This window comes from Gekko japonicus, unplaced genomic scaffold (assembly GCF_001447785.1).
Source record: "Gekko japonicus isolate JY-2015 unplaced genomic scaffold, Gekko_japonicus_V1.1 scaffold678, whole genome shotgun sequence".
NCBI lineage: Eukaryota > Metazoa > Chordata > Lepidosauria > Squamata > Gekkonidae > Gekko > Gekko japonicus.
The window spans coordinates 197,950-221,113 of record NW_015164685.1 but is presented as its reverse complement, the minus strand read 5'-3'; the positions used below and the strand labels follow the sequence as shown (position 1 = coordinate 221,113).

The following is a 23,164-nucleotide window of genomic DNA, read 5'->3' as shown; positions in this document are numbered from 1 at the left end:
CACTTCTTCAGATGTGATGATACCCAGAAATCAACTTTGTCGGTCTTAAAGGTGCCCAGGGGACTCAAACTTTGTTCTTTTGCTTCAGACCAACACAGCTAACCCACCTGAATCTATGTAGTTGGGGGAAAAATATTCAGAAGTATCGTCAAGGCATCAGTGTTTGCCCACCTCCAACTCTGCTGCATTGGTGGATGGTCGAGAGGGTGAGAAGAGCTAAATATAGTGATACAAGGGGCGGACCCGCAATACTCGCGGGGGGGGAGGCAGAGGAGGAAGCAGCAGGAGGAGGTAGGTAGGTACCCCCCCCATCCCGCCGGTTCCCCCCATCTCCTCCACCCCCCCTTGATCTCCCCCCCATTGCCTTTCTCCCCCCCCCCCCCATCCCGGCACCGAAACGAGGGCTGAGCGGCTCGCCGCTCGCCCCTCGCTGCTCTCCCCACCCCCACCCCCCGGCTCCAAAGCGAGGGCCGAGCAGCTTGCCGAGTGGCCCTCACTGCTCTCTCCCCCCCCTCCGCAGCGGCGGCGGGAGGCCAGCTGCAGAGCGTTCCCTGCGCATGCGCAGGGGATGCTCTGTCAGTTTTGGGGGGATTTAAACATCCTCCCGATATTTTTTACAGGGTTTCAGATTTTTATGCACACCTGGGAACCGTCCCAAGTGTGCACAAAACTCTCCCTCCCCCCCAGGTGCACCCGATGTGCGGAAATAAGTATCCGCACACCAGGGGGTGACTTGGCTATTAGATATATAGATTATATCCCCCCATTGTGTTTCCCCCCATTGTGTTTTAGTGATGGGGATGTAAGTCAGGGACATCCCACCCCCAGCTTCTCCCCAGCAGCATGTAGTTTGGGCTCTAATCTTCTTTGCAGGGCTGCTATGAGGATGGAACGGGATCACAGATTTTTCACTCCTGATTGTGTGAACTCAGGCACTCAGGCAGATCATGAGAGGGAAGGCAGGAAGGGTTGCCTCAGTGCTTAGTTCTTGTGGCCCTTTCTTACACGCCCAGGGAAATGCCGATTGCCACTTTGGGGTCAGGAAGCAATTTTTTCTCCAGACCAGTTTGGCCAGGGATCCTGGAGGTTTTTTCGTCATCTTCTGGGCGTGGAACAGGGGTCACTGTGGGTGTGGAGGGGGAGGTATTTGTGAATTTCCAGCATTGTGCGGGGGGTTGGACTAGATGACCCTGGAGTTCCCTTTCAGCTCTACAATTCTACGATTCTCCTTGTCTGAGCTTCTTTGGAGAAAGGGTAAAATACAAATCTCATGTTACGCATGTACTCAGACATATCCCCTAATGTGAACAGTGACATTTCCGGGGGGGGGGGGATGAAGAAATTTGCTTAGGCCAAGTTGACAGTACAGCTAGAAGCACAGTCTAGTCTGTATTAGTGGGGAAATGTACAATGCAATCCTACACAAAGTTGCTCCAGTCTAAACCCACTGGAGTCAATGGGCTTAAACTGGAGTTAACTCTGCTTTGGGTTACACTGCTTATGTCACTGGTTAATTTGATCCAACAGGTAGCAATTAAGATGACCCTCCCCGTTCCAGCCCCCTCCCCAAAAATATGGGATCGATAAGTTCAAGGGTGTGGAAATGTGTGTGGAATGCTACCTTCTCTGGTTCTATGAGTTCCCAGTGACAAGTTCAACACCAAGAGTAATGTTCAGTCTTGCAGCTGCTGTTCCTTAAATAATCAGTTTGGCTTACTGCATTTACTCAGAGCTGGTTTTCTCATGATATCCTGTCAGAATAACATCAGTCTCGGCTGTCCCTGAGTTTGCGGTGTCATTCCTGCAATTGCAAAATCTGGGAACGTCCCCGCCCCATTATAGCTTGTGGACACAATTGAATGAAACTGGCATTCTCAAGATACTCACCTTGTAGAGACAGTAGTTGTCATTTTAATTCACTCTTTCATCCCATCCTTCTGCTGAGAAACTCAGGTGATGATGTCCTTCCCTCACCCCCAATTTTATCCTTACAACAATCCTGTGAGGTAGGCTCAGAGGGAGTGGCTGTCCCACAGCTATGAGCATGATAGCTGGTTAGGGGATATGAACCTAGATCTCCCTAGACCATGTGTGACAACTGAACCGTACCACCGAAGGCAACTGAGATTCTTAGACTGAATTCATTAGAGATTCCAAATGCCAGTTGGGGAGCTGGTGGAAGAACAGCTAAAATATGTCCAGTGCAGATTATTCGGGTTCATTGGTGTCCTTTGTCGTGCTAACATCTAGGTCCCAATCCCCCTCCCCCAAGCCTTATCATTTAATGATTTGCCCTTGACTTTTCTGTTGCCACCTTCATGACGGCGTCAACAATCCCTTCACCCCCGTGTTGGAAGGACGGTGAGGCCACCCATCGGAAGCGAGCCGTTTTGGTTATCTTGCTGCATTTCCTTGAGACCTACAAAGGGATCTTGCAGGAAGAGGAGAAAGCAGGCAAAGTCATTAAGGTACGGTATGGCTGTCCTAACCTTCATTCCCATGAGAACTAGAAACTTCCATGTTTTTTAAAGAAACGAATATAACCAGTATATAAGGTGTTATTTGCAGCCATTGCCCTAAACAATGCCAGTGTACCTCTCAGGGGTGGCCAGTTAATGTTTTGCGCCAGGGTGGGTGGTGTCATGTGGGGATGAGTGGAAAGTAGCCTTCTGCTCGGGCATCAGGACCCCATTGCCTGAACCCCTTTTCTCTCGCTTTCCTTCTAGGATCTGTACTTGCTGATCATGAAAGACTCCTCCCTCTACCACAAACTGGAAGATGAAATTCTGAAGTTACATCAACTTGTTGAGACGGTGGAGCTCAAGTAAGCAGAGAAAACAAGAACGTATGTTATTGTGAGGCTCAGAATGGGCTTTATGCATGATTACAAGTAGTTAAGATGCTGAACTGCAGGCTGGAAGGTCGGTAGTTCAGCAGTTCGAGACCCGAGTGCCACATGACGGAGTGAGCTCCCGTCTCTAGTTCCAGCTCCTGCCAACCTAGCAGTTCGAAAGCAAGAAATTGCAAGTAGATAAATAGGTGCCGCTTCGGTGGAAAGGTAACAGTGTTCCGTGCGCCTTGGTGCTTAGTCATGCCGGCCACGTGACCATGGAGAAGTCTTCGGACAGCGCTGGCTCTTCGGCTTTGAAACGGAGATGAGCACCGCAACCCTAGAGTCGGATTCGACTGGCTTTCGAGCAAGGGAAACCTTTACCTTTACCATTCAGAAGTGCCCAAGTTGCTCTGTCTGTGCTGCATTCCCTCCTTGCAGAAAAGCTTGAATACTTCTCAGAACCCTTATCAGCTTCTTGCCCCGCTGAAAACGGTTCACGATACGATCTGTGTTTCGTGGGTCCCCTCCCCCTTCTGACTTCTAAATCTTTCCGTCTGGCTTCAGGGTGACTGATGAAAGCCAACCCCCTAGCAAACAAGTCAAACCCCTTTTCCGGCACTTCCGTCGCATAGATTCTTGCCTTCAGACACGGGTCGCTTTCCGCGGGTCGGATGAAAGTAAGTATTAATGTGATGGGTCGGTGGAGTAGGTGGGTTTCCCACTGAGACTGTCTTTCAAGCATCCAAAGAGGGAAAATGCTTCTTTTTTCTGTCAGATATGTTCATCTGTGAATGCTTTTCTTTTCATAGATAAGAGAAGGCTCCAGAAGCTGGGAATGAGATCTAGTGTTAGGAAGTGTGAAATGAAAACACTTAAAAGGAGATACGTTAAGGCTCAGCTCAAGTATGGAAACAGCACCTGACCTGAGTCCAGGGTCTATATAGCAGTGGTGTCAAACTCATTTGTTACGGGGGCCAGATCTGACATAAATCTCTCTTTTTCGGGCCAGGCCATGTGTGCCATAAAACATAATGCCAGGTACCGGAGATATAAACTGTATGAAGGACAGCAGCTGCTAAGCTCCAAGTTGTTGTATCCTCACTGCAAAGCCCCAGGGGCTGGGAGGGGGGTGCAAAGGAAAACCCGTAACAGCAAACTCCATAGCCAGCGGTACAGCACTGGGCAGATGCTCCCATGCCACTTGGCTGCTGCAGACAAGGTTGTTCCGCCATGCTGAAAACACAATTGGAGTGGCTCCACCCACTCCCCTCCCCGAGTAATCTTCTGTTCCCTCCCTTGCACCAGTTGCTCATGGGCCTCATAAGAGCCCCGGATGGGCCAGTTCTGGCCTCCGGGCCTTATGTTTGACACCCCTGATCTATAAGGCCCATAGCTAGGATTTGGGGGGCCTGTAGCTAGAATTTTGGGGGGACGGCTTTAGAATTTTTAAGGGGCTTGGGTCTAATGTCCTCCAGGCATTGCCTGCCCAAGTGAGCCAGCTGGGAGAGAAAGGAGGAGGGACCCCCCCCCTTCGGAAGTCTCCCAGCCTCACCGGCTACTCACCTGCAAGGCATTTGAAGCACAAGACAGCCTTAGAGAGCCAGTTTGGTGTGGTGGTTAAGTGTGCAGACTCTAATCTGGGAGAACTGGGTTTGATTCCCCACTCCTCCACTTGCATCTGCTGGATGACCTTGGGCAAACAAAGGTTCTGACACAGCTGTTCTTGAAAAAGAGCAGTTTCTGTCAGAGCTCTCTCAGCCCCACCTACCTCACAGGGTGTCTGTTGTAGGGAGGGGAAAGGTGTTGGTAAGCCACTCTGAGACAACTTTGGGTAGTGAAGGGCGGGGTATAAATCCAATCTCTTCCTCCTCTTCTTCTTCTTCTTCTTAGAAACAGTCTTGCTGTTTGCAAAACGTGCCTGCCCAGGCCTCTTGAAGGGGAGCGGGAGCTCTCGCAACATGCCAGTGAGCGTGCCTCTTAAAAATGTTTTTAAAAGGCAAAAAAGGGTTTTTTCAGGGGGAAATCTTGTGGGGCTGCCCTTTAAGAAAGGGGACGGAGCCCCCAAATAGCCCCACCGTAGCTACGGGCCAGCATGGCTTTGTTTATTTAGTGAAGAAAAGGCACTTTGCACGGGCTTAGATACATTTAAAACAAGATCTGGGGCTTGGCTTTGGAGACTCCAAATTAATCTCTAGAGTCAAGCTTCTTTATAGAGGTACAGATAATTACTGTGCGAGTAATGTCCTCGCTGATTCTCCTGCCCTCCTAAAAGTGTAAAAGAACTTATTTATTTATTAAATTCAATTTTTATACTGCCCATTCCCTGAGGCAGGGCTCAGGGTCGTGTATAACAACACGATAAAACTAACATATCATACATGTTAAAAACATTAAAAGTTAACAATAAAATTCCTAGTCAATCTAGAATTAAACAGATGGCGGTCAAAATTCCTCATTGTGCTCCAGCCTTGCAGGTGGAGAGTGGGTGAGAGTGGCTGTTTGTAGAATTTGTTTGTAGAATTTGGCAAGCTGCTACTCAAATGTTACTTGCCTTAAAATTCATTGGAAAGGTTTAAGCATCTTTGGGAGTCAGCTTCCAAATGCGTGTCTGATTGCAGTTCTGAAACTTTTGCCAGAATCGCTGTGTAAATATCATTTTGGCGCCAAATAAATGCTTGCGCTTGTTTGTTTATTCAGTTAAACTGCGGCCCATCCCCTCCGAAAGGTTTGGTGCAGGTAACACTACTGTTAATAATTTCATTCTGATCCTGCTGTGCACCAAAAGCCTGCTGAGATAAAAACTTCTTGGGCTGTTTCTGGGAGACATACAGGGCTCAGCTTTTGATGAAGCTGAGCGGCAACTCCTAGACATTCCTTTGCAAGGCCTTTCGAGCTTGGTGTGGTACCCAGATGGTATACTTTAAGATAGCATTCCTGATTTATCTTAAAGGTCATGGTGGAACAGAAGGATGGAAGCGATCTTTAAAGCATGCCAGGCTTGTGCTGTTTAAGGCCTTATAGGTAATTGCCAGCATCCTGAAATTGGGTTTGAAAAGCGAGCAGTGAGCCTGAAAAGTCAATAGGGAGCCAATACTGAAATCGGAGCTCTGGCATTATACGCGCCCCATACATTCTCTGTTCGTAGAGGTTTGGCTGCCGCATTCTTATGCCTCAGCTGAAGATTCCGAACTGTCATCAAGGGCAGCTCTCCAAAATATCTGTTACAGTAGTCCAGCTCGAAAAGTTAGGCGCCCATGATGGTCGCTAGTTCTGCATCTGTGATTAAAGGCTGCATCCTTTTCAACAAGTAGAGCTGATAAAAAGCACTCCTGGCCCTCGGTGTAAGTTTGGTATTCAGGCTGTGCGATAAACTCTTGGAGCATGCCAGGGCTACGAGCCTCACTGGCCAGAATGAATTGAACCCCATCAGTGATCGAACCCTATCCACAATTGAACCCTATCCCGTGCTGCAAGGTGTGCTGACCGGCAGTACTTCGGTGTGGTCTGGATTGTCAGTTTCCCAACTGTAGCCCAAGCCCGGAAGTCCCTGGTAGTGGTACCGAACACCACCAGTGCTATCTTGTGATAGCCACAGATTCCAACCTTCGGGCTCTCTCTGTCTCCGTAGTCTTCTGCCGCGTCTACATGCCTGACCACTCCTACGTCACCATCCGCAGCCGCCTCTCTGCCTCCGTGCAGGACATCCTCGCCTCTGTGACGGAGAAGCTCCAGTATTCTGACGAGCAGCCCACACGGGAAGAGGCCCTCATCCTGGTGGCCGTGGCATCGTCAGGAGGTACTTTTCTCCATGGGGGTGCGTTGGAAACAAGACAACAGTGATCCTGCATAGCCTTCTGTCTAGGGTTGTCGACTGCTTGGAGAGAAATGTCTCCTCCCTTGAACAGAGGCTGAATGGGCTGTTGTTTACCCTGCGGTGTTATTTATCTTCATGCTATGAAAGGCTTCAGTGGACCGTCTGCATACATTTGGCCTCTGTTAAAGTGACAGGAATGATTTTCTTCCCAAGCTGTTGGCAACCCGGCTTCCATCACCCTTCCTCCCCTTGGCACCCTTTGCAACCCGGAGGCTCAAACTTCCAGTCTTTTTTTTTTAATTTGTAATTTTTATTTATCAAGTTTGAAAAGTAAGGTTACGTAAATGTAGGTTGCGTATACATATAGACAAAAGGTTCTGAGAATACATAATAGATAAAATGTAACAGCAGTGTAAACAGAGCAATGATGATAAAACAGTTAGTTGTACAGTAACACACTGTAATTGCGTTCAGTAGATATTATCGTACAGAAAGCAAGAGTAACAAGTACTATCAGAAATCCATAGGAATTTCTAGCTCAATTTGAATTAAATCATTTATAGACGTTTGGAATCTGGTGCCTAAAAATGAAAAAGGAGATGCGTTCTTTCCAGACAAGAAGAACAGAAGGGAAAGGTGGGGGAAGGGAACGCCACAGTCCTCCAACCGTGTGCTACAGAGCCAACTGTGGTGTAGTGATTAAGAGCGGCAGACTCTGATCTGGAGTCCCCCCCCCTCCGCCTGAAGCCTGCTGGGTGACCTTGGGCTTCTCTCTGAACTCTCTCATCCTCACCTACCCCACAAAGTGCCTGTTATGGAGAGAGGAAGGCAAAGGCGATTGTAAGCCACTCTGAGGCTCCTTAGGGTAGAGAAAAGCAGGGTATAAAAACCTACTGCCTTCTTCTTCTACAAAGAAAGGGAGCAGCTTGTCGGTATTGGTTTCTATGACAGTCTGCTTGTTTAAATGTGTTTATCCTGTTTTTCGCCCACACTGGGGACTCCAAACAGGTACAGTGTCAAAGACATTGGCTTGGATCCTGTGAGCAAATTCCATGCACGCTAGAAAACCTCCACTGTGCATTATGCTTCCTTTTCTGCTAATACTTCCAATTGTGCTTGGGGTCGTTGAGGACTCCTGATTGAGGAGCTGGTAGAAGAGGGAGCACGCTCCTTGGCGGAGGCTGTCTAGCGCAAGCAGAACTTTTTTGTATGTTGTCAGTCATAATCAAAAAAAAATAATCATACGTTCACAGTTTAACTATATAGTGAAAAACTGATAACCATCAGTTAACTGAGAACCAAAGGATAATGTTGTAATATTCTGCTGTAGTATTGTATCACTTTTACAGCTCTATCTCTAATAAGTACGAAAGGCTCTCAAAAAAAAAACCAACACAATAGAATTTCAAACTAAAATATACAACCCAGCAGGTCTCCCTCCTGCCTCCGGTACAAACTGAAAAAAGGTGATGAGTCCTGAGGACACCCAGGGCTGGCTGGCGCTGAGTTTTCCGGCATGGTTCACACGGGGCTGCAGGTTACAGGCTAAGAGCCAATGGCTCATAGAAACATAGAGCTGGAAGGGACCTCAAGGGTCATCTAGCCCAACCCCCTGCACGGTGCAGGAAATTCACAACCACTCCCCCTCCCCCAGTGACCCCTGCTTTATGCCCAGAGGAAGGCAAAAAACCTCCAGGATCCCTGGGCCATTCTGGCCTGGAGGAAAATTCCTTCCTGACCCCCAAAGTGGTGATCAGCGTTACCCTGGGCGTGTAAGGAAGGGCCACGAGAGCTGAGCACTGGCTCATCACTAAATTCACAGAATCAGCATTGCTGTCAGATGGCCATCTAGCCAGTTTGGTGTGAGAGCCAGTTTGGTGTAGTGGTTAAGTGCACGGACTCTAATCTGGGAGAACCGGGTTTGATTCCCCACGCCTCCACATGCAGCCAGCTAGGAGACCTTGGGTCAGTCACAGTTCTCTCAGAGCAGTTATCTCAAGAGCAGTCCTCAAAAGCCCCACCTGTTGTGGGGAGGTTTTCAGTCAGAGCTCTCTCAGCCCCACTTACCTCACAGGGTGTCTGTTGTGGGGAGAGGAAGGGAAAGGGGTTTGTAAGCCGCTCTGAGACACCTTTGGGTAGTGAAGGGCGGGGTATAAATCCAATCTCTTCTTCTTCTCTTCTTCTAGCCTCTGCTTAAAAAGCTTAGGGTACCTACCAAGAGGGCAGATGTCCAGCTGTGGTCTTTTGTCATCTGACATGGATCTTTCCAGTTTCCTCTCCTCCTCCATTACATTGCTTGTGTTGCCACGTTTCCCCTTACTGTTTGCTCCTGTGTCTTTAGCAGCACCCAGGCTCAGAAAGACCTAGTGAGTGAAGCTTTTCCAGGATATCAAGTGGCAGGGGTGATGTCACCAGCTAAATGTATGTGCGGTTGGGTGGTAGCAGTTAAGGGCACAGGACCAGGGAACATAGCTTGGCTTATTTGCTTGAAACAGGAGAAAAGGCGCATGGAGCTAAGACCTGTGTGAGAGGCAGCAACCTGACCGATTCCTGTTGACACCTCCTTAGCAAGTAGGCACCTTCAGAGATGGTTGGACAGTCAAGAGAAATGGGAAGGCACCATTGAACTGAGATTATGTAGAACACCCAAGAAATCTGGATTTGGGGAGCTGTTGATAACAGCATTTTGGGTTAAGTTTTGTTGTTGGGCAGGGGAGGTCGCTGCCATTCTCGTGGCTGTAGGAGGGGGTGGGTCAGGTATCTAGATCAGCTGTCCTTTGGAGTACCCAAAAGCTGAAGCCCACGTGAACACACAGAGTTCTCCTACATGGAGTCAGATTATTGATCTCTCAAGACTATTATTCTCTACTCTGACCAGCAGCGGCTCTTCAGGGTCTCAGGTGGAGCCCTTTCACGTTACTTATTACCTGCTTCTTTTGACTAGAAGTGTCAGGGATTGAACCGGGCCCCTCTGCTTGCCGAGCAGGTGCTCTGCCACTGAATTGAAGCCCCACCCTAATGCAGCATTGACCCACCGTGTTCACAACAAAGCAAACTTTGAAGTCCAGAAGGCACTTGAAGATGCTTTGCTGCGAAAGGCCAACAGGAACTCCTCTTCTGGGATTTGTTCCTATGCAATTCCATGGGAGAATACAACTGAAAAAACGGGAAGAAATAAGCCTACAATCAACACACCTGACAGTATACTGAAAAAGATAAAATCTAATACAAAAAGTTTATAATCTAAACAGAACAATTATCTTTTGATAAATATACAAGATAAGTAAAAAAACAGTCAGAAGAAAAAATCTTACAGACCAATGCATTTGAACTGAACAATCTTCTTCAGTGGTCTCTAACACATAACAATTTTGCTGCTTTATAAACACACACACACACACAAAATATGAGTACCTAAGAACATAAGAGAAGCCAATGTTGGATCAGGCCAATGGCCCATCCAGTCCAACACTCTGTGTCACACAGTGGCCAAAAATTCTCAGGACCAAAATCTCAAAAGTATAAACACAACGTCAATATTCCATTGAAGTATTAAAACTGTGTCCCTCCAGTAATTCTTTAAAGGCCTAATGAAGGGTATTCAGTTGAAATGCATTTGGTCTGTAAGAATCTAATTTATTTGAATGTTTTCTATCTTATTTATATCTCGTGTGCTTATTAAAAGATAGCTATTCTTGTAGAATTATATGCTTTATTGTTTTAGATTCTATCTGTTCATCCTTTTTCGGTTTACTGCTTGGCCTATGAAATTCCAGATGGGATCTGCCATAAGGAGTGGGCAGAGGCGCAGCAGAAAGGGGCATTCGCTCCAGATGTTTCAAATGATTGAGCCAAGCTCTTTAGTGCAGTGAAGGGAGGAGCAGGTGTCACTAGGTGAATTTGTGCTTGTGGAGAAATCCTCCTAGCTTAGTGGTTAAACTTTGACCTTGCCACCTGAAGTGCTGTTCCTGCCTTTCCAAATAATTCACTGAATGGCAACTTTCTCCTTCATCCCTAGAGAAATCTGTGCTGCAGCCGAATGAAGAGTGTGTTTTCACCACCCTGGGGATCAACAGCCATCTCTTTGCCTGCACCAAGGATACTTTTCCGTCAGTGGTGAGCGAACCCTCCCTGACCCCACTCCACTCATGTGTTGCTGTCACAGCTAGTCCTGTAGCAGCCAGGTGTGGGTTTTTTCTATGTTGTTGGTGCAAACTCCTGTGCTCATTCATCTAGCCATCCATGCCCTTGGTATTGATGTGGTGTGGTTGGCTTAAAAGGGCGCTGTTTCCTTCAGATCTCTTTAAAACACCTCCCACCCAATGCGCCCTCTAAGCTGTGGAGTCTTGTGAGCAAAAATTCTACTTTGTGAGCTACTGGCATTGAAGTTCTGAGTGAGCTATTTGGCTGCGGTACAAATTAGTTTGCTCTGGAGCCTTCCTTCCTGAGCGAAGACAAAAATGTGTGAGCCAGCGGCTAAAATACTGTGAGCTAGCTCACACTAACTCAGCTTAGAGGGAACACTGCTCCCACCTTTCTTTTCCTCCTGGTTCTAACACTTGCTGGAATTTCCCCCACCCCAACCCCACGGACTTCTACCCAGGTCCCTCTCCCCGATGAAATCCAGGTGTCGCCGGGTGACACGGAGATCCACCGAGTTGAAGCTGAGGACGTGGCGAATCACCTCACGGCCTTCCACTGGGAATTGTTCCGCTGTGTCCATGAGGTGAGAGATCTTCCTGTGCTTGGTAACTGGCAGGAAACGGGGTGCAAGGTCTGTCTCCTTCCAGATATGGGAATTTGAAAATCTTGCTGTTTAGGTTACAGGGGTGTCAAACATGTGGCCCGGGGGCCGGATTAGGCCCCTGGAGGGTTTCTGTCAGGCCCGTAGTGGAACTGGCTGTGTTCTGCTTCTTCTTCCAGTTCTGCTGCTACTTATATCTCCGCTACTTGGCATTACATTTTATGGCACACATGGTCTGGCCCAACAAGGTCTCATTTATGTCAGATCCGGCCCTCATGACAAATGAGTTTGACACCCCTGGTTTAGGAAGAAGGGGAGAAACAGGGAACAATGCTGTGGCCACAGTCTGAATTCTCTCTGTCCCCCATGGTGGATATTTACCATGGGAGATCTGTTTATGGATTTCCCAAATGTCTTATCTCATATACTCTCCCCATCACGTTACTTATTACCTAAAGACACAAGACAAAGATGTTTGTGAGGCCTCAAAAGATGAAATTCATGTGTCAGGTGCCAAATGCACAGTTGCTGAATTAGAACATCTACAAGATAAAATATATTTTAAAAGCTAATGCAGTAAATGAAAGCCAAGATAATAACAGAAATAAAAAATCAAGAATATACAAAATTACCTTCCAATTTGGGTAACTAACAAGATGCCAGAGGGCTACCATGGGAGAATGGGCCACATGATTGCAAGGAGGGGGATTATAATTTTCATATTTAACCGTTCTCTGTAAATGGCTAATGAGCACAGAATATGAACAAGTAAGCAAGAGCCCCTCTCTCTTGTATGTAGTTTTTTTTTTAATTTGCAGGGCATTTTAATATGAGAAAGACAAGGAAAAAGTGACTTCCCCTCCCCTACAGTCTGATATGGTACAACCTGTTCTACCACCCTAAGGCTGCCAGGTCCTCCCTGGCCACTGGCAGGGGTGGGTGGGGGATAGGGTTGCCAGCTCCAGGTTGGGAAACTCCTGGAGATTTGGGAATGGAGCCTGGGGAGGGCAGGGGGCCTCAGTGGGGTACAATGCCATAGAGTCCGGCCTCCAAAACATCCATTTTCTCCAAGGGAGGTGACATCTGTAGTCTGGAGATGAGCTGTAATTCTGGGGGATCCCCAGGTCCCACCTGGAGGCTGGCATCCCTACACCTCACAATTCTACCATTTCATTCTGCTGTGTGGGTAGACCAAGCTGAAGTTCCCTTCGTATATGCATTCCCTTCATCTGTCTTGCATATGGAAGAAGGGGAGAAGGGAACTCATTCCAATGAGAGGACAGTGTGCGGGGGCGGGGGGGGGAGATGGGCGTGTGTGCGGTTCCTTACCTTGACTCCAGAAGCCTTGACCTGGACCCTCTCTCCCTCCCACCCTGGTTGGCAGTTGGAATTTGTGGACTACGTTTTCCACGGGGAACGTGGCCGGCGGGAGACGGCTAATCTGGAGCTGCTGCTGCAGCGTTGCAGCGAAGTTCAGCACTGGGTGGCCACGGAGGTGTTGCTGTGTGAGTCGCTGGGGAAGCGAGCGCACCTGCTCAAGAAGTTCATCAAGATCGCTGCTGTGTAAGTGCCCCGCCCTTCTCCCTCTTTCTGCGCTCAGCCAGGGTGGAGACATACCAGGACTGAATGAAAGGAGGGTGGAATATTGGTTAGAGTGTGAGGCCAGGACCTGAAGAGTTCTGTGTTCAAAAACACTCTGCCGGAATCAGATCTTCGCCTGGAGATTTACCACGGGCAAAGATTCAGTTCAAATTCTCACTTGGCCATGAAACTTGCTGGGCATCTCTCTCTCTCTGTCTCTCTCTCTCTCTCTCTGGGTGTTTACACGCGAGTTATTTGCCCTGAGTTCATTGCTTTTGGGAAGTGGTCCCCTCCCCCCCTGTTCTCCACAGTACCGTGGTGCATTTGTGCACCTCCCAGGGTTTCCCTGGCTTCTGTCTGATCTTCGTCAAACCTGCTTTGCACCAAAGTTTTGGGAAAGACTGTAGGAAGGTTTGGGTGGCTTCTGTGTGGGTGGAAAAGTTCCAGTTTTCTTGGTCCTGCTCCCTGCCTGTAGCCATTTCCTCTCCCTAATGGAGAGGGTTCTACTTTTTTGTTAAGTCAGCAATTTAATAGTAGTGTTATAATGATATAACATACCAAAACAAGTAGGAGACTCATGTGGACTTGTTGGGGGTGGTGGTGGTGGATGGACATCTCAGAGAGCCAGTTTGATGTAGTGTGGTTAAGTGTGCGGACTCTAATCTGGGAGAACCGGGTTTGATTCCCCACTCCTCCACTTGCACCTGCTGATGTGACCTTGGGTCAGTCACAAGCTCTGGCACAGCTGTCCTTGAAAAAGAGCAGTTCTCTGTCAAGAGCTCTCTCAGCCCCACCCACCTCACAGGGTGTCTGTTGTGGGGAGGGGAAGGGAGAGGAGTTTGTAAGCCGCTCTGAGACTCCAAGTGAAGGGCGGGGTATAAATCCAATCTCTTCTTCTTCTTCTTCATTTCCTTTTCCTCCATTATTTCATCTTTCCCTTCCCTGGGAGTCCCCATAGCCTCTCCCCTTTTCCTGCTTCCTTCTCCCCCTCCCATCAGCCAACCTGCCTTTATCCACCCCCCACCCCACCCCGGTCTTCAGCTTTCCTTCCTTCCCTCCCCCTGTCAGTCTCAGTTCAGGAAAACTTTCTCTGCTGCATGGTGCTGGCTGTGGGTCTGGGGCCGGTTGTACAGTGGGGAACCTGCAAGGACTCACAGGGGATGCTTCACTTTCCCCCTTCTCTCCCATCCCACAATATTTCCCCTCTCCCTCATTCTCACAACCTTCCCCTTTTCCTACTTCCTTCAGTCCTTCCCCCTCCCTGATGAGCTTACATTTTATCTGCCCCTCATCTTCAGTTACATTTATTATTTATTCAGTTATAATAACTCATCTTTCTCCCCTTTGGGGACCTAATGTGGTCCACACTATCCTCTTATCCTCCATTTTATCCTCAGACCAACTGTGCGTGGTTGGTTAGGCAGCGAGGGTTTAACTGGCCCAAGGTCTCTTGGCAATGTTCCTCAAAAACCTGGTGAGGTACCTGAAGCTGAGAATGAGTGTCTGGCCCAGGCTCACCCAATGAGCTGCTACAGCAAAGTGGTGGCTTGAACTTGGCTGAAACTCTAACCACTATACCACATCAGCTTTCATGGGCTGGCTACTGTTGAACTAGGGTTGCCAAGTCACCCGGCACAGTGGGGGACACCCGGTTCCGTTCCTGGAGATTTGCACGCGCCGCAGTGACATCACCCAGAAGTGACATCATCATGTTGGGCACGTCGCTGGCTGTCCTGACCCAGGACGGGACTTGGGGACAGGAGGCAGCCGGGAGGCCCAAACAGACGCGCCGCTACCCCTCCCCACTCTCCCGCAACTTACAGCTCCAGGGGCGACGCGGCGCAGAGAGAGCCCCAAGGACGCCGGGAGGTGGCGACAAGGAGAGGGGTCAGCCATCGGGTGCCGGGCTCGGCGGGCGGAGCCGCCCCGACGGCGGGATGACGACAGACCGGGAGGGGCTGAAGCCGGTGATGCCGTGGCTGGGCGGGACGGCCAGAGGAAGCAGCGAGGTGTCCGAGGACAGCGCGCTCGGGACCACGCCTCACCGCACCAGGGCGGGGCAAGCGGAAGTGCCCTCTGCGTGGTTCCCTTTGAAGGGGGGAGGGACCCGGATACAAGGGGAGTCACGGGGCTCGAGGGAGTAAAAAAAGGAGAAGACGGGAGGCAGCCAAGAAGGAAGGACTGGGCTGGCTGGGGAACGACAGGCTGGATAGAGAGAAGGGGACCCCTTAGACACCAACAGTTGGTGCAGAGGCCAGGTACCCAGGACGGGCAAGAGTGGTGGAAGGCGCACTCTGAATACCCCGTCATCTGAGGCTACCCCTCCCTCTTCACTGAGAGAACTCTCCTCGACTCCCTCCCCACCCCCGGGATGCAGATTGCTGACAGACTCTACTCCCGGCCCATGGAGGTGCAACTCCAGCAATGGCCAGCAGGGGACAAATCCCTCACGGAGGGGCAGGGCTCGACAACGGCCAACGCTCTAACAATCGGCCTGGAAACTCTATAGTACCATACTCTATGGTACCAAACTCTATGGTACTATAGATTTTTCAGGCTGATTGCTAGAGCGTAGGCCAGTGATGTGCCCGGCTGTCAGAACCCACAGCTAACAACAAAGTACACACATTTAGGAATGGTTATACTTTTATTGCAAAGCTATAGATGCAGTAACATAGGCACTGTTAAGAATGGCCCCAGCCAGTAGAGGATAATAGGATATAGGATATTCGTATGCACCCCCCCCAATGGCATTGGCCAATTAGGCACCCTCCCGCGCGCGGGATAAGTCAAGCAACGGTTAGGTGGCTAAAGCTGAGAATTCAGAGTCTCTCACGGTACATAGGAGACCTCCAGACAATACAACCTCCTCCTGCACATCTGTAGAGATAAGCATTTCCGCAAAGGCATAACAGCAGGGATAGGAATGCAATAGCAATTAACAAGACACAGAATGAACTCCCCAACCCCCATGGCAGCATAGCTGACATACTGCCCTCTCAAAAATCAGCTTTGCCCGACCATTCCGGGAGGTCTCCCGGTTTGTCCGGGAACTCCAGATGTAACTGCCGCAACAGTTCAGGGGCCCGAATATCCCCTACTTCCACCCATTCGAGGTGCTGGGGTCCGAAATCTACCCATTCTACCAAATACAGCAATTTTCCCCGTTTGATCTTAGAGTCCAGAATCCGTGATATTTCGTAATGCTCCTCGCCCTCAATCATGATAGGAGGGGGCACCAGTTTCACTGGACGCCAGGGAGAGGAACCCGTATCTCTCTTCAGGAGGCTGAAATGAAATACAGAATGCAATTTTCTCAAATTTTTCGGCAAGTCCACGTATAAAAGAGGCCAAGAGTCTCTCAATTTTTTACACTATTGGGCTGCATCCCCCGGTCCCATGTCCGTATCCCCTTCCAGAAATGGGACGGGTGGGCTGTCATAACCATACAGTGCCTTTAATGGGGACATCCCCGTCGAGGAGTGACACGTATTATTATAACAGAATTCGGCTAGGGGTAACAAGCCATGCCAATTGTCTTGTTGATAGTTGGCAAAACAACGCAAATATTGTTCCAAGGTCTGATTAACTCTTTCCGTTTGACCGTCAGTCTCTGGATGGTAAGCACTACTGAGTCCACGTTCGACTCCCATCAGTTTCATCAGCTCTCCCCAAAACCGTGAGACAAATTGGGTTCCCCTGTCGGATACCAGCTTAGTGGGTAGCATATGTAGTCTTACCACGTGCATGAGGAATGCTTTGGCAAGTGCTTTGGCCGTAGGTAATGATGTGAACGGGACGAAGTGTGCTTGTTTAGAAAAGAGATCCACAACCACCCAAATTACAGTCATAGATTTGCTGGGTGGTAAGTCAGTTATAAAATCCATCGAAATGACTTCTCAGGGTCGCCTCGGGTTCGGAAGGGGGTGCAATAGTCCCGGGGGTTTCGTCATCTGGGTGACATCGTGCCGGGCACGTCGGCCTGAACTGGGCACTTTGGGGGCGGGGTTTCCCCTGCCGGCCTGATCCGGATCGGCGGGTTGGGGGCCCTTTCGGCAGGAAAACCCCCGCCCCCCGGGGGGACTTGGCAGCCCTATGTTGAACAGTAGCAAATAGCCAGTCCTTAGTGATTCATAAGCGTTGCCTGGTATCAAGCCACCTGTTGGTGCTGCTCACTGTGGCCTTCATCAGTACTCCCTCAAAGGCCAAAACAGCCCAGGAAACAGAACCCCTCCCCCCATTACTGATAGAATCTGAGGCTGGAAGATTGTCTGTTCTCTTGTGGTTGCCTAGCAGTGGCCACTGAGGGCATTCATTTCTTAAAGCTACAGGTGGTGCTTCTATCATGGGGGGGGGGGTTAACCCTCAAGTGTATTTTAAAAAAAGATTTTTCTGGAGCTTCTCTCAGGATTGAAGAAAGATTTAAATATCCACAGATTTTGCTACGTTGAGATGTAGATATAATGATATGTATCAGGTGGTTCTCTGAATTCTCAGCTTTCATTTTTTTAAAAAAGTAAATCTGTAGCTCCTTTTCTTGCAGAGATTTATGCGAAAGAGCATATCCCTGTAACAAAATGGGCTACAGACTTAAATTTTTTGAAAATGAAATCTGGAAATTCAAGAGAACCTGATGTGTATTTTGATAGAACAGCATTTTTATTTTTTATTTTGCTGTCAAGTCGCAGCTGATTTATAGCGACCCTTCAGGGTTTTCAAGGCAAGAGATATTTCATAGGTGGTTTGTCATTGCCTGCCTCCATGTCACAGCCCTGGTATTCCTTGGTGGTCTCCCATTCAAATGCTAGCTGGGGCTGACTCTGCTTAGCTTCGGAGATCTGGCGAGACTGGGCTAGCCGGGATTATCCAGGTCAGGGCAGTATATCGATACAAAGCGATTAAATTGTTGATTTAAAACAAAACTGCCAAGGGAAGCCCTGCCGCTGCTGTTCCATATTGGTGACACAAGCCTGTCCCCGTGTGGAAAACATCGCTCTCACTCAGCCTAACCTACATTACAAGGTTGTGAGGACAGAATGTCAGGAAAGAAGAATCGTTATATCTGTCCTTTGAGGAAGGGGGAAGGTGACATATTAGAAAGACTTCTTGAAAACTCTTGTGGCTGATGCAGTGCGGAGAAGAACCAGCCCTCTGTAGCTTCTCTTGTAATTTATTCAGAAATTAAACATAATTTATTCTGCAGTCTGTATTACTTTGCCTAATTTACTCTGGTTGGGCTACTCAGGAGGGGGAAGCTTCAGTGTCAGCCTCCCCTTCTGCCTTCTGTCAGCTTTTCGCAAGTGCCTTCCTGAGCAATTTTGATCACATCTTGGCGGCTACTCCATGGGGATTCCCCCCCCTCCGTAAAACAGGAAGCCCCTGAATTGAACAGGAGGGTCTACACAGCTTTGGACTTCCCAGGTTTTGTTGTTGTTTTTTTAGTTTTTTAAGCCCCATCAGAGGAAGACCTCTTCTGATCCAGATCCTAGACGGTGACTGCAGGCAAAATATCTGTGTGGACGTGTAATGATTTCTTGTTTCGGTGTGTGTGTTTCTTTAAATGTTTCGTCTGACTGCAGTAATGTAAGGAAAGTGATAGAGGGAGACAAGTGTGATGTGACTGGCGGATGACTGAGAGTGTGGGAGGAGAGATGTCTATGAGCTGATTCTGTGTGTGAAGTTTGGAGAGAGCATAGTCTGTGTGACTATGGGAGTTTGAGTCTATTCTGTGTGAATAAGACAAAGAGTTTAGCCTGTGTGGCTATATGTATGAGAGAGAGAGATTAGACTGAGTGTCTAAGCCTGTCAGAGTGGAGTATTAGAGTTTGAGAGACTGTTTGTGATGCCAAGCTTTGCCAGTTATATTTACAAGTTCCTTTCTTCAGCAACAGTTCAAAATAACCAGAAACCTGTTTTGTTCTTCATTAAAAAAATAATTCTTTAAATTTAAACTTATCCCAGAAATCAGAATAGTCCTTCCTCAGGGCCACATAGTACTCTGAAGTGCCCAGACCCTGGGTCATTCTACCAAAAGAGAGAAATTTGGAATTTTTAATTCCTGGCGGCAGCAGAAACCTACCAAGTTCATGTATACAGAGTGTGTTTTAAAGGTAAAACCGTCTCCCCAACAAGCAAGATGTCACAGGACGTTCCACTACAAGAGGGGAGGCAGAGCTAAGCTTTTAATTTCCTCTACGCCCTTCCCAGGGGTCCTTTCATAGACAAAGAGGTGCAGGAGCTCATTAGCACAACTCATTAGCATAACTTATTTGCATATGCCACACCCCCTGACATCTCTGGAAGTGTGTCAGGAGGCAACACCCACCGCTCAGGCTCCACTGGACTGTTTTGGATTGCTAGCTATTGGGGGGGGGGGGGGGAACGGGCAGACTTGTCCCGCACAGAGAGGAGGGAGAGCTTGTACCTGAATAAAACCTGGTCTTAAAGGTGCCACTGGACTGTTTTGGACCAGGGGGGTGGAGGGGCTCTGCAGCTTACCTGGCTGCTTCTTGCTCTGACTGAGTGCTGCTGGGAGCAGGGGGTGGGGCTTGTTGCAAGTGCCCGCCCCCTGGGCTCTTTACTGCTGGAGCTCCGCTCCTGTGCGCTCCTGCAGGAAATGACCCCTGCCCCTTCCCCTTTTGGCCCTTTACAGGGTGGTTCAGCTGGGAAAGAGGAACTGGTAAATAGGGGTGTTTGGGCGGGTCATGGTGGGGACTGATATGATCCCTCTTGCATTTGTGCATTTGCACAGACACAGCAGAGGAAAAAGAGGGAGGGCTGTGGCACCAGCGAGCAGCGCAGGGACGGTGTGTGTGGAGGACACTCCCATGAACTTCCTTGCTACCTGCTGCGGCTGTCACGGTAGAGGTGCGGTGATGCAGAAGCAGACCTTTACACGTGGAAGCAGCCCTGCACAACATAAGTACTAGAAACCTGTAGCTGCTGAATGACCTTGAGCAAGCCATAGTTCTGTCAGAGCTGTTCTGGAAAGAGGAGTTCTCGAGAGAGCTCTCACAGCCCCACCTACCTCACAGGGTGTCTGTTGTGGGGAGGGGAAGGGAAAGGAGATTGTGAACCGCTCTGAGATTCCCTTGGGTAGTGAACAGCAGGGTATAAATCCAATCTCCTCCTCCTCCTCCTCGTCTTCTTTAAAGGCAAAAGCTGAGATCCTTCGGAAGTTGGATTCTGTACTCAGTACCACTTTTGGTGCAATGTACAATAAGATCATAAGAGAAGCCATGTTGGATCAGGCCAATGGCCCATCCAGTCCAACACTCTGTGTCACACAGTAGCCAAAAACCTAGGTGCCGTCAGGAAGTCCACCAGCGGGGCCAGAACTCCAGAAGCCCTCCCACTGTTGTCCCCCAAGTATGTAGAATACAGAACATCACTGCCCCAGACAGAGTGTTCCATCTATACCAGGGGTGTCAACCATTCGGCCCGGGGGCCGGATCAGGCCCCCAGAGGGCTTCTTTCAGGCCCGCAGTGGAACTGGCTGACTTCTGCTGCTTCTTCCAGTTCTGCTGCTGCTGCATCATTGTAGGTTTGCAGCTTACAGATATGCACCTGAACAGCATACTCAAGATTGCAACAGCACAGACATTTTGATGTAATAATTCAGAGCAAGAGGTGCCAGTTATCAGACAGTGTTAAATAAACAAAATATTGCAAGAGTGCTGATGTTTTAAGCATGTTTTATTTTAAGTAAAAAACCCACCTTTGTGTTTCTGTCCTTTATAAAGTTTATATCTCTGCTACCTGGCATGACATTTTATGACACACGTGGCCCAGCCCAACAAGGTCTCATTTATGTCAGATCCAGCCCACATAACAAATGAAATAGACACGTCTGATGTATACCTTGTGGCTAATAGCCACTGATGGACCTCTGCTCCATATTTTAATCCAATCCGCTGTTGAAGCTGTTGATGCTTGCAGCTGCCCCCACTTCCTGTGGCAGTGAATTCCTTAGCCACAGCTGTTATGGCTGTTTCATGTGGAGGCTGGTGGCCAGCTCCTGCAGTTGCTGCAAAATCCAGGCAAACAGGGTTATGGTGAACAAAAGTTTGAGTCCGGTGGCACCTTTAAGACCAACAAAGTTTTATTCAAGGTATAAACTATCATGTGCAAGCACACTTCTTCAGAGACAGTGAAGCAGAATATCCTTAACCATTACATATAGAAGTGGGGGGGGGGGTTTAGTTGCCAGGAAGGGCCAATTAGAATCAAGACAGAGACAGAAACAAAAATGGAAATCACCAGTCCATACATATAGGGTAGAGGGTGAGCAGTAAATTATCATACAGCATAATGAAGATAACAGATTCAAGCATCAGACAGGGATAATATGCTTAGTTTATATGGGTTCAGTTCTGGGGGGGAAACAGTGAAGGAAATAAAGATGTCAGAATTGGAAATTGCTGTATTGGAAATTGAGAGCCAGTTTGGTGTAGTGGTTAAGTGCGCTGACTCTAATCTGGGAGAACTGGGAGAACTGGGTTTGATCCCCCACTCCTCCACTTGCACCTGCTGGATGACCTTGGGCAAGCCGTAGTTCTGATAAGAGCTGTTCTTGAAAAAGAGCAGTTTCTGTCAGAGCTCTCTCAGCCCCACCTACCTCACAGGGTGTCTGTTGTGGGGAGGGGGAGGGAAAGGAGTTTGTAAGCTGCTCTGAGACTCCTTTGGGTAGTGAAGGGCGGGGTATAAATCCAATCTCCTCCTCCTCCTCCTTCTGTATCCTTAATTGTGGAATGCTGGGGCTGTGGTCATGCACACTAAATAATCCACTTCCAGTGCACTTTCCAACTGGATTTTGCCAGTTCACACAGTAAAATCCAGTTGGAAAATGCATTGAAAGTGGATTATTTAGAGTGCGTGTCTGTAACCTGAGAGTAATTAATTGAGACCCTGACATCCGTCTCCTCTCAAGCATGGAGGTGATTTTACAGCATCTTCTTGTGATGTTTGTTGTTGGGTTTGTTTGTTTTTTGTTGTGATGGTTTTGGTAAATGTTGTTGTGTTGCCTAGCCTGAGGCTTTGTGCAGTTGGCCCTCTATGCAGTTAACAATAGTTAAGTAGCCGCTTATTGTCAAGAAATTTTTTGAATAGTCTCACTTAGACCGTGTGTTTCACATGTTTGGTGTTCTCGCTACACTTCCCATCAGCATCCAGTGGTGTAACTTTGGACTAAACCTTGGTGAAGACGGGTACAGACTGTCGCTCTTCTACTCAAGTGTTTCCCCTCAGCATGGAATGGCACACTTTCCTGATCAAAACTCACATGGGAGGGGCTGTGGCTCAGGTAGAGTGTCTGCTTTGCATCCAGAAGGTCCCTGGTTCAATCCCCGGCATCTCCTGTTAAAAGCATCCGTTTGGCTTCTACCTGAGACTCTGGAGAGCCGCTGCTGCTGTCAGAGTAGACGGCACTGACTGTGAAAGACTGTTTCACATTTGAGATAAGGCAGTTTCATGTGTTCCAGCTTGGGCCCACAAACTAGGGTATCTCCCACCAGAAAAGCACCCCCAAAGGCAAAGTTGCCATCTCTCTCCTTCTCTCTTTTTGAGCAGAGCACTTCTGTCTCAAAGAGCTGAATGGCAAGCAACAATTGAACAGATTTGGCTGTTGTCGGCACGGAGATGCAGAGGTGGCAGAAGAATGCTGAGACAGGTGAATATTTGCTTGTCCTTCAGCTGTCCAAAGGCATCGGAGCCCCGGCAAGAAAAGCTTTACCTGCGGAATTTTTACCTGTGACTCACCTGTTCCAAAGGCCTAAGGAGCCCTGATGAGAAGGTGGCGTCCTGACCCCATCATCACCTCTGCAATTGTTATAAATGTATTTATAGCTGAGGATCAGTGGCTGATTTTGACGCTGAGATGAATGTTAAAAAAGACACGGGGGGAGCCATCGTTGCCCCCACCCCCGCCTGAGCTTTCTTCCTAAGTCAACAAAGTGTTCCCTCTAAGCTGAGTTAGTGTGAGCTAGCTGACAGTTTTTTAGCCTCCGGCTCACACATTTTTGTCTTAGCTCAGGAAGGATGGCTCCAGAGCAAACTAATTTCTGCAGTGGCCAAATCACTTGCTGATAACTTTAATGCCAGCAGGCTCACAAAGTAGATTTTTTGCTCACAGGACTCCCACAGCTTAGAGGGAGCACTGTATTTTCTCCCAAGTAGGTTCAGTGAGCTTGTTTTC

At 48.6% G+C, this 23,164-nt stretch overlaps 1 protein-coding gene across 1 annotated transcript in view; it reads left to right on the top strand.

Moving 5' to 3' along the window:
* Positions 1–23,164, top strand: part of RAPGEFL1 (Rap guanine nucleotide exchange factor like 1) — a 141,018-nt gene that overhangs the window by 82,375 nt on the left and 35,479 nt on the right. The window contains exons 6-12 of the mRNA XM_015409336.1: positions 2,315–2,468; positions 2,727–2,824; positions 3,398–3,510; positions 6,462–6,629; positions 10,666–10,763; positions 11,251–11,373; positions 12,776–12,954. Of these exons, the coding sequence (XP_015264822.1) occupies positions 2,315–2,468; positions 2,727–2,824; positions 3,398–3,510; positions 6,462–6,629; positions 10,666–10,763; positions 11,251–11,373; positions 12,776–12,954 (933 nt within the window). The remainder of the gene's footprint in view (positions 1–2,314; positions 2,469–2,726; positions 2,825–3,397; positions 3,511–6,461; positions 6,630–10,665; positions 10,764–11,250; positions 11,374–12,775; positions 12,955–23,164) is intronic.